The sequence below is a fragment of the Gymnoscopelus microlampas genome (genome assembly GCF_963454915.1).
Source record: "Gymnoscopelus microlampas genome assembly, chromosome: 1".
In the NCBI taxonomy this organism is placed as follows: domain Eukaryota; kingdom Metazoa; phylum Chordata; class Actinopteri; order Myctophiformes; family Myctophidae; genus Gymnoscopelus; species Gymnoscopelus microlampas.
Window position 1 is genome coordinate 24,041,254 of NC_139962.1, and position 14,393 is coordinate 24,055,646.

Genomic DNA, 14,393 nt, shown 5'->3' on the forward strand with positions numbered 1-14,393 from the left:
TATTTAAAATGTACTTGAGTAAAAGTACAAAAGTATTGGCATCAAAATATACTTAAAGTACCAAAAGTAAAAGTACTCATTGTGCAGAATGTCCCATTTCACATAACAGATCTACAAGCTCACAATGTGTCACGTTGTGACGCATTGTGAGCTTGTAGATAGTCTATTTTCAAATGGCCGAATTATATACTGTAGGGCTGAAGTGGTTACTGTATGTTTTGTAATAATAATCAAAATCAATAAAGGCCATATCTTATCTTATCTTATCTTATCTTATCTTATCTTATCTTCATGAAACATGGGAGGAGTGCTGGGAGGTTATTAATAAAGAGATTCAGGAGAAATCATGATGGATGCCATCACACTACGGAGATAATGACGTTTTTTACAAACACAAAGTCTGATTGAAAAACACAGGGAATTAAGATTACTTTATAATTTGGGAGTGACAGATTAAATGTCTAAAGTGTGATCTATACTATACTATAATATTTGAATAACTGTTAACAGTGACAATATTGCCACCATTTAAGTCAATCAATTATTAAGTTTGTTAATCTAGAAGATTCTGGTGTATGACTCTGCATTTTTAATGGTCAGTAATCAATTAGTAATCAGTGTTGTAAATTATTGTTTTAGTCATTTATGATGGAATAGAATACAGTACATGCACATCCATTCCAGTACCACATGTACACACACTGACACACGGATACATCACTTCCAGTCATCAGCATTACTCACCCACTCCCCCAGGTTTGACTTTCCTCTCCCTAGCAACAGAGATGCACTCATTGAAATCCTCACTGTTAACTGAACTCAAAGAGTATATAAATGGACTCTAACAGGTCTTGTTGGTTCTATTTCTACGCTCTCTGAGTTAAATTTATGCTGAGGATTTTAGTGTGTAGCAACATCGTGCCAGACAACAAAGTAATACTTTTGTATAATTTATGATGATATTCTAGAGACATTACCCAACCAACAAACGACAAGCTTGTTTTAATTAAGACATTCTAAATACGAGCTAATGAGTACGTTTGGTGAGGTTATTTTAAAAAGAAAAAGGAAAATGGTTACAGATGAGATTACTCAGGACTGGATAGTGATGTAATATGACTACTGTCACTTTCATTTTTACTGCTTTTAAAAATGTCAAAATTGAACATTGAACAAACAATAATGCAAATTTACTTAATTCTGAATATCAAGAAATAATGATTGTTCATGGCAGGCGATGGATTTTTTAAGTGACTAGTGTAGCAGGATTTAGCACAAGCAGCATTTTCTCGTCACGGAAAATGTTTTGTTGGTGACACGGTGAATCAAAGGACCGTTTACCAGTAAGTCCAGTGTCTGGTTCAGATTGGAAATACAGCTGAGCTCTGCCAGTAACAGCCAGTTCCTCTCATGCAGGTGTGTGTGTGTGTGTGTGTGTGTGTGTGTGTGTGTGTGTGTGTGTGTGTGTGTGTGTGTGTGTGTGTGTGTGTGTGTGTGTGTGTGTGTGTGTGTGTGTGTGTGTGTGTGTGTGTGTGTGTTTGTGTTTTATCATGTGTAATACAATTCCTAGCTGACCTACCACTTCTTGTTAAATTTGTCTCAGCCCACGATATCAACCTTTGTGACTCATAACGCTGTCTCAAGATTGTAATTCTTTAGTAGCATCTTAATCTTGGCTCTCCTCCAGGAATACATCCACACACTTCGAGCCTTCCTGGCCATGAGTGAGAATTTAAACACAGCTGTCTTTGGAAGGCCGATTTCTGTTGATGATTGTGACTTTATTGTTTTACGTATGTCTGGAACAACCTTTTTGAAACATGTCCATTGTGTGTGTGTGTGTGTGTGTGTGTGTGTGTGTGTGTGTGTGTGTGTGTGTGTGTGTGTGTGTGTGTGTGTGTGTGTATGTGTGTGTGTGTGTGTGTGTGTGCGTGTGCATGTGCATGTGCAGGTGTTGGATTTTGAGCGTGAAAGTGAATACATCCTTGTCCTCAGTGCTCAGAACCCAGTAGCACTTGTGCGTGGTCGCTACGGTCCTGCATCCACTGCGACCGTCTCCATCTACGTTGATGACGTGAATGAAGGTCCAATCCTCTCTCAAAGTCACTATGAGGTCACAGTCAGGGAGGGTGAGGAACCGGGACGAGTTATAGCTACTATTCGGGGTTATGACCCCGATTCTCACCCAATCAGGTAAGTCAAGTAATATTTACAGTAAAAGGAGAGATTAACAGCTGCCCTGAGAAACATGGTATTTCAATAAGGGATGCACAATATTGAAACTTTGGCCGATATCCGATTACCGATTAACTGATATCAACAGATATTGCAATACAAGTTTCCATTAGGGTTTGCCTTACACCTGTTATACAGTAAGTAACAGTGATTTTGGGTGCAGATGAAGACTTCTAAAAAACTGCACATTCTTATTACCTGATTTATTAGGTCTACTGATGCACATATTAGTTCAAACCACTTTCCAACTAGTTGACCCTTTTGAAAGCTTCCCCAGAAAACACTGATTGAATCATCAGCCTTCAACATCACAAAGGGCCTGCAAATTTATATTATAAAACTAGTCCATACCTGGGGTTGTGTGAACTCAAAGTATTATTTGCTCTGTTCACTTCATGTGGGACAAAAACTGTTCAATAAATCCTTTATCTCCGAAATGCCTATTGAAAGGCAAAATTCCATACAAAGTTTGTTGTGGTGTTGCATGTTAATGGTATTGATTGAGCACAGCACGTGAGACAGACAGTGTGGGGGAGAGAGTTGTTAAGAGTGACGATCGAAGGCCAAGTGCTGTTGGAGCTTCAGGATCATGTTGAGCTACATGGATATGATGACCCAACTCTTAACTTCAATCTCCCTCTGCCAAATCATTCAAACACATCATTTTTGTGAGGCAGGTCGTCACGGTCACACCTGAGGTCTGCGGGGGTCCGCGAAGGATTCGATGAAGCAGTCGCTGGGGGTCCGCGGACCCCCTGCGGACCCCAGGTGTAACCGGTGTGTATGTGTGACAACCCGGTCTGATGTGGAATCGTTGCCACCACCATGAGTTGATTATTACAAGCTGTTTGAGCTAAGCTATGTGTGCTAATAACACAATCTGGATTCGAACAGTGCACGTGTCAATCTGCATGCTAGTGCTATGAACATGAACGCAGTGTGTATTGTCACAGGCTGTAAATGAAAGTCTGTTATAAGTTTGCAGCGTGTGTGTTAGACCGTTCTGTCTGTGTGGCCGTTTGTAGCCAGTTAGTAGCTAGAGATGAGCCCATAGCTTGCAGGGCTGTAACCATGGCGACGACAGATCCCATAGCCTGAACTCTGAATCTCTGGCGTTTACACCAAAACCCTAATAAAAAAAAAAATACCTTTTGGGAAAGTGAAAAACACACATTGTAGTTGTGTGCATATCTCTGCTGTCCAGCGCAAACCTGCTAACTCCAAAATGCTCATTGTTCAGGAAATGAAAAAACAAAATATACGTTTTTCAGGAAATGAAGAAAACCTTATATTTTTAAAACAAAGCAATAGTGCCTCATCAAAGTTGGTATAGTGACTATATTATATTGTCAGATACTTGCATGTGTCATTATATTATCAACACTTTACCCAAATCCAGCGCAATTAAGATTTAAGCGGAGTTAGGAGTTTCCGACAAACAGAAATCCATCTCAAGTGGAGTTAGGAATCCGAACAGCTGACAAGCTCTGCTGCTGAGGGAAGGGTAAAAATTCCCAAAAGCTAACAATGGATCTCCAAGCTCACAATGCATCACACAACGTGTGAATTAATGCCCTGATGATTCATGACACTTATTATGTAGGCCTACAATAATAAACAGAACTTTATATATAGCTGGTTCGTCCTGGACACCGACCATATGCTAATAGCCAATGGCCGTGTGCAAGTTCAGATCAATTGCTCAAGTCAGGAGAACCGGGCAGGACAGACAGGTTTTGATGACAGAGGTTTCCTTATTATATAGTAGGATAGTAGGATAGGATAGGATAAGATATAGGCTAAAAACAATATATTATTTTGATATCAGTTCGATACCAATATTGCATTTTTAAGGCCGATATTGCTGATACCGATATGATGACCTATTGATTAATTTTAGTTATATTTTTTAAAGAGCCTCACGATTCCCCTTGCCTGTATGTGTCTTGGCCAGGTATTCTCTACGAGGCGACACCAAGAGGTATTTTTCAATAGGGAAGTACTCTGGTGAGCTGAAGACTGTGCAGGCTTTGGACAGAGAGGAGAACAGCACCTACACTATGGAGGTCGTCGCTCTGGACGGACGTAAGACGGCCACAAAAACCTCTTTCCTGATATGTTTTATTTCAAGAACCACTTGATAGTTAGGAACCAAATGAGCCCTTACGGGTCTGTAACTCTGAGAGTATACAAATGGAACTTAATGGACCAATAAGGGTCCATTTGGTTCCATTTGAACACCCTCAGAGTTAGGGGGGGTCTGTGGTACTAATAATGCATACCGGGGGGTCGTTGAAGAAAAAAGTTTGAGAACGACATCTATGGTGATAGGTGCTCATTGCAGTGGGTTTATCTACTACAAACTCGACATGTACATTCCGAATGCAATGATCGAGCCCATTGGTAGAACAACAGCGACAGCGACTGAGAAGGGCAGACACCCCATACATACATACTTCAAACTTCATAACATGGAATGGCTATGTCTTATGCCACAGATAGAAAGGACAAACAAATGATATGATTAAAAAAAACATAACTTTAATGCCTAGGTTCACAGAAAGCTCAAGTCGTGTTAATACAAGCTCTTGTACACCCCAAAGGATGTAGTGAGTGACCCCCTTGGGACAATCTGAGGATATTTCCATCACGCAGCAGTTGAATTATGCTTATACATCAATCCATCCATCCATCTTCGACCGCTTATCCGGAGTCAGGTCGTGGGGGCAACAGTTCCAGCATTCAGACTTCCCCCTTTCCCGGACAATCATGTCACTTCCTCCTGCGGGATCCCGAGGAGTTCGAAGGCCAGCGTGGAGATATAATCGCCCCATCTGGTCCTATGTCTGCCCCGTGGCCTCCTCCAAGTGTGACGTGCAGTGAGGACGCGGCTGCTTCCTGAGCGGCTGCTCAGGAAGCAGCCGCACTAGATGCCGGAACCACCATAGCTGGCTCCATTCCAAGTGAAGGAGCAGCGGCTCTACTCAGAGTCTCTCACGGGTGACTGAACTTCTCACCCTATCCCTTAGGGAGACGCCAGCCACCCGTCTGAGAAAACTCATTTTGTTTGCTTGTATCAGCGATCTTATTCTTTCGGTCATGACCCGCACTGAAGAGAAAAGTAATAACAGCAATTAATACAAGTTAATTACTATGATTGATTACTAAATCTCCCTTCTTAGCACCAGTCAATGTTGTAGGTCAATCATTTCTTACAACATTTACAGTATGTCATGTAGTACATTATAGGTACAGTCTTAATGCCAGACTAACACAACATGCACACATTTTTAGATCTATATTAGATATCTAGGTATTCAAATCTAAGTAAACGTATACATTTCCACTGAATGGAAAGTTACTCTGCTGTAAAAACTCCAGTGCTTCTCAAAGTAGGGTCCAGGGACCCCCAGTGGTACTTGAGAGTGTTTCAGGGGGTCCCCAGCAAAATCAGTTAGAATCAAACAATTTAGAAAATAGCCCTTCTACAAGCTCACAACGCATCGCATCGGTTGGAGACCGGCTAAAAAACTTAAAAATCTAGAAAATGTGTGGGAACATTTGAAACCATTTTGAAACATTTTAACACAAGTTCTCTTATGTAGGTCCCTGACACAAAATATTTTCAGATGGGGATCCGCGGCCTAATACATATATCAGTATGGGGGTACTTGAAATTATAATGCTTGAGGACCACTGCACTATAGGCTACTCCATGTGAGCATTGTAAAGGCAGTACACGGTGTGAATGCAATGTGTCACCTCATGTACCTGCATGCTGCTGTGCTCCACACAGTCACGACATCAGGAGAAGAAATCTATTCCAATCCATACCAGACCATTATCAACAGCAGCTATGAGTCTCTCTCACACACACACACACACACACACACGCACGCACGCACGTGCACACACACACACACACACACACACACACACACACACACACACACACACACACACACACACACACAGGCAGGCTATGCACTGCAGGGGTGGAGGAGGGGGGAACATTTCAGCAAACATATACACACACATATGAATCTGCCATGCAGTGAGACACATAGAGAGACATATAATTGGGAAGAATGTGTTAAAAGACTGGATTGTTATAGAGGGCAGCAGGAGAACTGAAATGAGGAATGCTGGGAAGTAGAACTGGGTGAAAAGCTGATTATATTCTCATCTGGAATGAAACCAGACAATCAATACATGCCTGAAACCCTTTCCTTATGGTCTCCTCAGTGTCAACAGCCTAGTATCTACCTATCTAAGAGCAGCTGGATTCACAGTTAATGACTCACCTCTAAGCATACTTGGCTCTCCACAAGAGATTTGTCATTATTTGACAGTTTCGTTGTGCATTATTGGTTCCATACAATCTATCTCAGTGGTTCTCACCACTGTATCAAGGACCCCCAAATTGATATGCATTTGGCCGCGGATCCCCATCTGAAAATATTTCATGCCAGGGACCCCCATAAGAGAAGATTATTCCTGATTTTTCAATTTTGAAAATCTTTCAAAAATAGCAGATCTACAAGCTCTCAGCGTGTCGCAACGTGGCGCGTCTGAAACTCCCTGAAGAACCCCTGTCGATCCCCGGACCCTACTTTGAGAACCACTGTAACACAGAGCAGAAATACCTTCACAGTTTACAGATCATGTAACAACAATGAGGCAGAATGGGCGGAGGGTGGCTTGTTACTGACCAGGACATCACCAGTATCATGGTCAGTATTTTCAAATAGCTGATGTACAGTATATAGCTAGGGACCTCCGGTACCCCCTCGAGGACTCCTGGGGGTCCCCGGACCCCACTTTGAGAACCACTGTGGTAGAGTATGTTAATACAATAAAACGTATACAATTGGTGTGGTTGTATTTGGTCTCCCTGCTCTTCTATTGAGACATTTAGATCCTGTGTCTGTGTTTGACACGACTGGTTGAGTGGCACTGCCTGCAAGTCAAAATTCTATTTCTCCCCTGGCAGGCAGGCAAGCTCTATTAGCTCAGTGGTTCAAATGTTAGCGCTTGCGCAGGAGACCAGGGTTCAAATCCGATGTAGAACAGGAAAGTTACAGAGGGTAGCTTTATCACTGGGGATTTTACTGTGTATTGACATTTTTGTTTGCACCGTAGGGAACTCTTCGTTGTCTGCTTCCACCCTGGTGACTGTCCAAATCTTAGACGTGAATGACAACAGCCCGGTGCTGGTGGGGGACTACTCCTGGAAGTACCTGTGCACCCCTCGCTGGGAGGACCAGGCGCTGGTGTTGGCGTCACGAGACAGTGACGGGCCACAGCATGGAGGCCGACTCAACTTCTCTCTACGCAGCGATGCCACCGTCCGACGCAACTGGAAGCTGACTCCCATCAATGGTGAGGTTGAACACGGTCTGCATGTCAACAACCTGGCATGCATGGCACGTACCATTTAGTTTGTGTGAAGTTGCTTTGTTAGTTTATGCACTGTGTGTGTGTGTGTGTGTGTGTGTGTGTGTGTGTGTGTGTGTGTGTGTGTGTGTGTGTGTGTGTGTGTGTGTGTGTGTGTGTGTGTGTGCATGAGAGTGAGTGAGTGAGTGTTATGTGTTTTGTGTTATGTGTGGCTGTGCGTGTGACATCTCAAGCAGACTGAAAGAACTTGATTGGAAATCAATGACGTTAGTTCCCCACAGCGGTTATTCTTTCATAAATTGCCATAGCAACAGGGGTCCTTTGTAATCACAGTGGTTCATACAGAAGGTTGAGTCAACGCTTATTATACAAAATCAGACAAAGCAGAAATTTTCAAGTTTTTATGCCGTGACAGTCTGTCTGTCTGTCTGTCTGTCTGTCTGTCTGTCTGTCTGTCTGTCTGTCTGTCTGTCTGTCTGTTTCTCTATCTATCTATTAACCTGGAGGAAACATTGGTAGCACCCACAATGAAGCCCATATACAGTATACTGTATTTATAATCAACAAATTACCATAATGCATTATACGGCTATCACAATGTGTCATAAGTTGCTGTATGCATGCCTGTATGTATGCCTGTATGCATGCTCATAATTGCTTGCTCAACCCATTTTGCATGAAACGTTATACAGTGCAAAAAACATGGGTGCTTTCTGTAACCATAATGACCAAGTGTGTGGTCATGGCATGACCTGATATCTCTATGACAGTATGTATGGGCATATTGATATCAATAATTTGTTTATTGGCCTTGATATGTATATTTTAGGACATTATAAAATGGCCATTGCCTGCTATACTTGAAGAAAAAAATGTTTGCTTTCTGCAAAATGGGTAGAGTAATGCTTGACTTAAGATATTTAAATCATAATGCCTCATTACAGTTGACAATAAATGTGTTCTGGAGTCTTATACACCTATGGATTGTGCATGCATTACAATGCATTATGAAGGCATCTATAAAGCATTATACTGTAGATATGGGCTTCATAGAAAGTGTTACCAAAACTTTTGTGTCAGAGGTTGTGAGAGGGCACCATCACAGCTAATACTTACTTCTCATGGAGACAATGACTGAAGTTTGAAATTGCACCTGCTTCATGAAAAAGCTCATTGTGAAATACATGTAATTAGAAAAGTGCTCGGAGCACAGGTCTCCGCCAGGTCAGGTAGGTTAGTGTGGGCCAGCAATGTTCGGAATTCGCCAATCAAGCTGGATTGTGAAACATGGGACGGATCGGGCGGATCCGTCTTGATCACTTGACTAAAGAGATAATATTTTGTGTGATGTCTCCTGGTGGCCTCCTGGTGGCGCAATAATAGGGCAATGTTGAAAGGGTGGCATTTGTCCCTCAACGTAGTGCGAATGTGAGTGCAAAGTTTCACCGCAATCGGACGCTGCGTTCATGATTTGCTGCATTTTGTTCAAAATGGGCCACTCCTGCAAACTTTCGATGTCAATCTTAGCCAAACAAGAAGGAATATGAAAAATCAAACAGATCCGTCTTGACACATGACTCTAGAGATCATGTGTACCGATTTGTGTGAAATTTGTAATATGAGTAATATTCAAAAATGTGTTTTACATAAGTCGGCCTCCTGGTGGCGCTATAACAGGCAGATGTGAAAAATGCAGGGCAAAGATTTTTCCTTGGCCTCTAGGGAGTGCACATACAAAGTTTTACACAGATCGGTGCAGTTATGGGTAAAAACACGAATCGGCCTGTTATAGCGCCACCATGAGGCTGATTAGAAAAAATATTCCTCAGCCTTGTGTGAATGTGCGTGCAAATGTTCACGGAAATAGCATGCTGTGTTCATGATTTGAGGCATTTTGTTCAAAAGGGAGCACTCCTGTAAACTTTAGAAGCCACTTTTAGCCAATCAGGATGGAATATGAAAAATCTGTTTGGTTTAATAACTACAGAGATACTGTGTAGCGATTTGCGTGATGTTTGGATAAAATCTGTAGGAGTAGCCTACTGTTAAAAAATGTGTTTTGCAAAACAATTTATGCGGGTGGGACATTAGCCAATATATTAAACACACGTTGTCACACACACAATACAAAAAAAGTATTATCCTCTGTGATTAGATCCTTACTTAATTGTATCTTTACAATGATCTCAATCTGGTTTTTCCCTCAGCAGTCTCCTGACCCGTTTATTTGGCAACATCCCTGCAGAATCTGAGTAGATGTTATGTCATCAGGCCTTACACCATAAAAGCTGATTTATACATTGTCGTGTGTGGCGTTGTGAGCTTGTACACCGGCTCTTTCTGACAAGTGACATTGTCGTGCGTCAGAGTATAATTTAAGTGCTACACCTCTGACAATTGGATTCTGACAATGAAATTACTTTGGAAATAATTTGCACATTGAGTGTTTGCCATTGCACATTGTGTTGGATGCAGTGAGTCGGCTAATGTGAATTTAAATAGATCTGCTTCTGTGTGCAGATGAACAGTGTGAGCAGGTGTTGAAGACTTGAAAATTGCCATTATCTATCTTAGTCCCACATTATTCCTTCAGAGATGTCTCGAACGGAAGTACCATTATATAACGACGCTCTTCTGCAGCTGTAAATTGTCAGTGTCAAGTTAATGTCTCCATTCTTTAGTCACTGCTGTGACATTTTGTCATTGTGTTTTTTTTAAATAACTCAGCCGTTCCCTCGCAATTTTCCCCCTCTATCCACGCTGCCACGCACGTCTTGTTCCAGTTGGTACCGATGATGTAAGCCAACATTACTGTATATCATCGATGTCCAAACGGTTACTTTTCAGGAAATGGAAAAAAGGACCTGTATTCCATTTCCAATGGATCCAATGTAGTTCATATTATTTAGTCACAAGCGTTAACACTTTCCATTGGTTTAATATTTATAAAACCCAGACTCACACTTAACCACTTTAAGCTACAAGCTCACAATGTGTCACATCGTGGTGCGTTGTGAGCTTGTAGATTGGCTATTTTTGCTACTTTTGTGTGACAAAGTAGGGCATTAATTTACAAAAGAAACCATAAAAAGTTGAAATGGAAATACTGTACAAGGTTTCTGCCTGAAAACAACAATATCCTCCATCTAATTTCAGTGATGTCACTGCTGGGTTCCTGCCAACTATTGAGTTCTAAAAGCGGAAGGTCCCAAAATACTTTTGCACCTGGTCACAGTTATACCAACAATAATAACAATAATCTCTTACAGACCAGACAAAAAGCTGTGTCCCAATTCAGAGGCTGTGTCCTTGGATATGGGACAGCCTTGTTCACGGGGCTGTGATGTAATCGGTCTTCAAATGCAGCCATCGAAGGACACAGCCCCTGAATTAGGACACAGCGAATAGTTTAGCTACCTCTTTTTCCATGATGTGTGTCATCATGGCTACCCAGTCAGATCTTTAAGAACTTCTCACAGTGACTTGCTCACATTCTCGGTCATTTGCAATATGCAGTATAGACCTGATAAAGCCACCAACTTCTTTTATGGCCACAGTTAATATCTGTACAATACCTTAATAGGAGAAAAATATGTTTTCAATAAATGTAAGAATTTCTAAAGATCTTTTTTTTCCTTCACTGGTGGCTGTCCATGAAGCAAAATCAGGGGGGGTCCTTTTCAGTGGACTTTGTGTACATGCAGCATATCACGCCTGACTCTTAACAGTGATGATAGAAGAAAGTAGAGAGATGTCCAGTAAGCCTCTTAAAACACTGAACATCAAGGGGAGGCCTGGTAATGGGCTTGCCTGTGGGTTAGACCCTTTAGATAAGGGTTCACCCTGCTTGATAAAACCCTACTATTTACGGGACGAGGGTCCTACTTTTATGTCACACCGCCTAGTGTGTATTTTGTAACCTTTTGTGCAGATTAGATAAAGGGTCAGTGCATTTAGAAGTTAGAACAGTGCTTCACAACCTTTTTCCCTCAGAGCTCCCCCTTCTTACATTTTTTGACTCAAGCGAGCCCCCCCCACACACACACACACACACACACACGCACGCACGCACGCACGCACGCACGCACGCGCACACAACCATGCGTTTGCATGCACACAAACGTATTTTCAAACATGTTAACCACTTAATCCCTATATACTTCAAGATGAATAGTAAAAATATCTGATGTAGCTGAGCTTGTACTGTAGATCTGCTATTTTCTGACTATGTTTGACAATATAATGACCATGTCATGTCATGATAGGTTTCAAAAACATCTCATTTGCATTTTCACAAGCAAACGAGCTGCGCCGTGTTCTGAGCTTGCATATCTGCCACTTTGACGCTTTTGTGTGACGCTGTAGTATGATGAAGGACATTCATTTATGAAAAAACACAAAAAGTAAAAATATGGAGACGAGGTTTCTGCCCGACAGCAACGACATACACAGTACTGTAGGGCTTAAGTGGTTAACAAAATGTATGGTCATTTTCTTAGCAACCAACGTGTATGTTTTGTCCTCCAGACACGCACACCAACCTGTCCTTAAACATCCCATACCTGGCCCCTGAGGTCTACACCGTGCCCTTCACCATCTCTGACAGCAGCTCCCCTCCCAGGAGCACCTTCATTAACCTGCCAGGTAACACACACACCTTCATTAACCCGCCAGGTAACACACACATACTAAAGCAGTGGTTTTCAACCCTTTTCATATCAAGATCCATTATTTGTTTGGCATTTGAGCCACGGATTCATCACCATTTGATGAGATTTAGCCTCTCAGACCCAAAAAATACAATATTTTGTTATCGTTGGATAAGATTTGTCCACAATTCCATGCTGTATTGATGTTGGTACCAAACGGAGAGATAACAGGCAAACGTAAATGCAGATGCTTAACAATAATTCAACTCTTGAGAGCGTAAAACACTCTCAAGATCTGTAAGGGTCCATTTGGTCACCAACTCTCCATCATTTAGCTGGGGACCACCTGGAACCCCCTCAAGGACCACTGGTTGAGAACCTCTGCACTAAAGCAAGTGGTTCCCAACCTTCTCTGGATCAGCGCACAATTTGAAAAATGTCAAATTGTTCGCAGCCCACCCATCTGACCACTTAACACGGTAGCCTTAAAGCTGCTGTGTTAAGTAGCCAGATGGGTGGGCCACGCGCATTTTCAGAGCATGTTTAATTGTTTATTTTAATGGTCAGTCAATCGATTGTGTTCCAGTGTAACTAACGTGGTTTAAGTTATCTGTAACACAATAAAAACAAATTTTCCAAGGTTTTAAAGAAAGAAATACCATGACATTTATTTTCCCATTGTTCTTTTTGTAATATTAATGTTATATTATCGTTAAAATCTTCTATAACACAATCTGTGTTGTGTAATTTGGGTGCCCGCTTACAATACCCTCGCGGCCCACCAGTGGACCCCCGGCCCACAGGTTGGGAATCGCTGCACTAAAGCAAGCACATGTGAAGGCATGGTATAATACAAGATGATGGGAGCAAATCACAGACCAGCTAATGTGTGCATGTTCACAAGCACTGCTGGAGCTTATTAATGAAGCTATTTCCAGCCCTAAAGTAATGAAGGTTTTCTAAACCTGGGGCCAGTGAGATGCAATCTACCCACAACACATCTACAAGCACACACACGCGCGCGTGACTCTAAACATAATGTCATATAAGAATGAAATAAGGAAGATGGTTAAATCTGTCAGAATTATAATACCAGATTTATACTTGGTTGCATGTCGTGTCAGGCACCAAAATAGCAGACCTAGAAGCTCACAGCGTGTCGTGCAGAGACGGGTTGTGAGCTTGTCAATCTGCTATTTTCGGTGCACAATAATGGAGTGCAACCAAGTATAAATCAGGCTTTACAAGTCCTCTCTGGTGTCAACCCTGCTCCCCATTCAGTCATTCTGAATGGGGTGAATTCTGAGTGATGGGTCATCATGATAAACAACCTGAATCTCTTCTCACTGTAGTGACAGTATGTCCCTGCAACATCAGAGGAAACTGCAAGATGGCTGCAAAGCAGTTACAAGGCATGCCAACTATCCAATCTACTGTGGGTATTCTACTTGGCACCTTTGCGGTAATCGGTAAGATAAAGGTATTATGTAAAAAAAAACGTCTCTAATACTGTACCAGCACAAACTGAGGTATTAGTAAGACTGGATTTCTCTGTTATTTCTTCATTTCAGGAACTATACTTATTGTGGTTTTTGTGAGACTGTCCTACCAGAACCCCAAACCACCCAGCAAAACTAACCAGGAGAGAGTGCCACTGAAGATCTCATTGTAACCACAAAGCACAGTCCTGATAGTCAGTGTCTCAAATGTTATGCCTATCTGTGCTCAAATGGAATTTTATCTGATTCAGCACTGTGTAACTTTTTAATACATCATGATGTGTTCTGTGTTGGTAATGTGTCTGAAACATACTGTTTTATGTAGTCATGTAAACATACAATAATTGATATGCTGAATTTGTTTTGATATATTTTTGGGGCCTTTATTGATAGCACACAGTAGAGAGAGATAGGAAACAGGGAGAGAGAGACAGGAGTGACACGCAGCAAAGGTCATCGTGCTCGGAAATCAAACCCACGACTTGCTGTCAGAATGCATTAGAGCCTAGTGGTATGCGACTCTGCGCCTTAATCGCTAGGACAGCGGTGCCCCAATTTGTTATTATTTGTACTTTATTTTTGCTTACTTTTTTAGCTTGATAGTGTCAGTTAA

General features: G+C 41.8%; 1 protein-coding gene across 1 annotated transcript in view; it reads left to right on the forward strand.

Moving 5' to 3' along the window:
• cdh16 (cadherin 16, KSP-cadherin) overlaps positions 1-13,953 on the forward strand; it is a gene marked incomplete at both ends in the record, with an annotated part of 35,327 nt that extends 21,374 nt beyond the window's left edge. Inside the window, 6 exons of the mRNA XM_084063464.1 lie at positions 1,952-2,193; positions 4,190-4,320; positions 7,378-7,617; positions 12,160-12,276; positions 13,634-13,750; positions 13,853-13,953. Coding sequence (XP_083919590.1) covers positions 1,952-2,193; positions 4,190-4,320; positions 7,378-7,617; positions 12,160-12,276; positions 13,634-13,750; positions 13,853-13,953 — 948 coding nt within the window. The remainder of the gene's footprint in view (positions 1-1,951; positions 2,194-4,189; positions 4,321-7,377; positions 7,618-12,159; positions 12,277-13,633; positions 13,751-13,852) is intronic.
• Between the last annotated feature and the right edge of the window lie 440 nt (positions 13,954-14,393).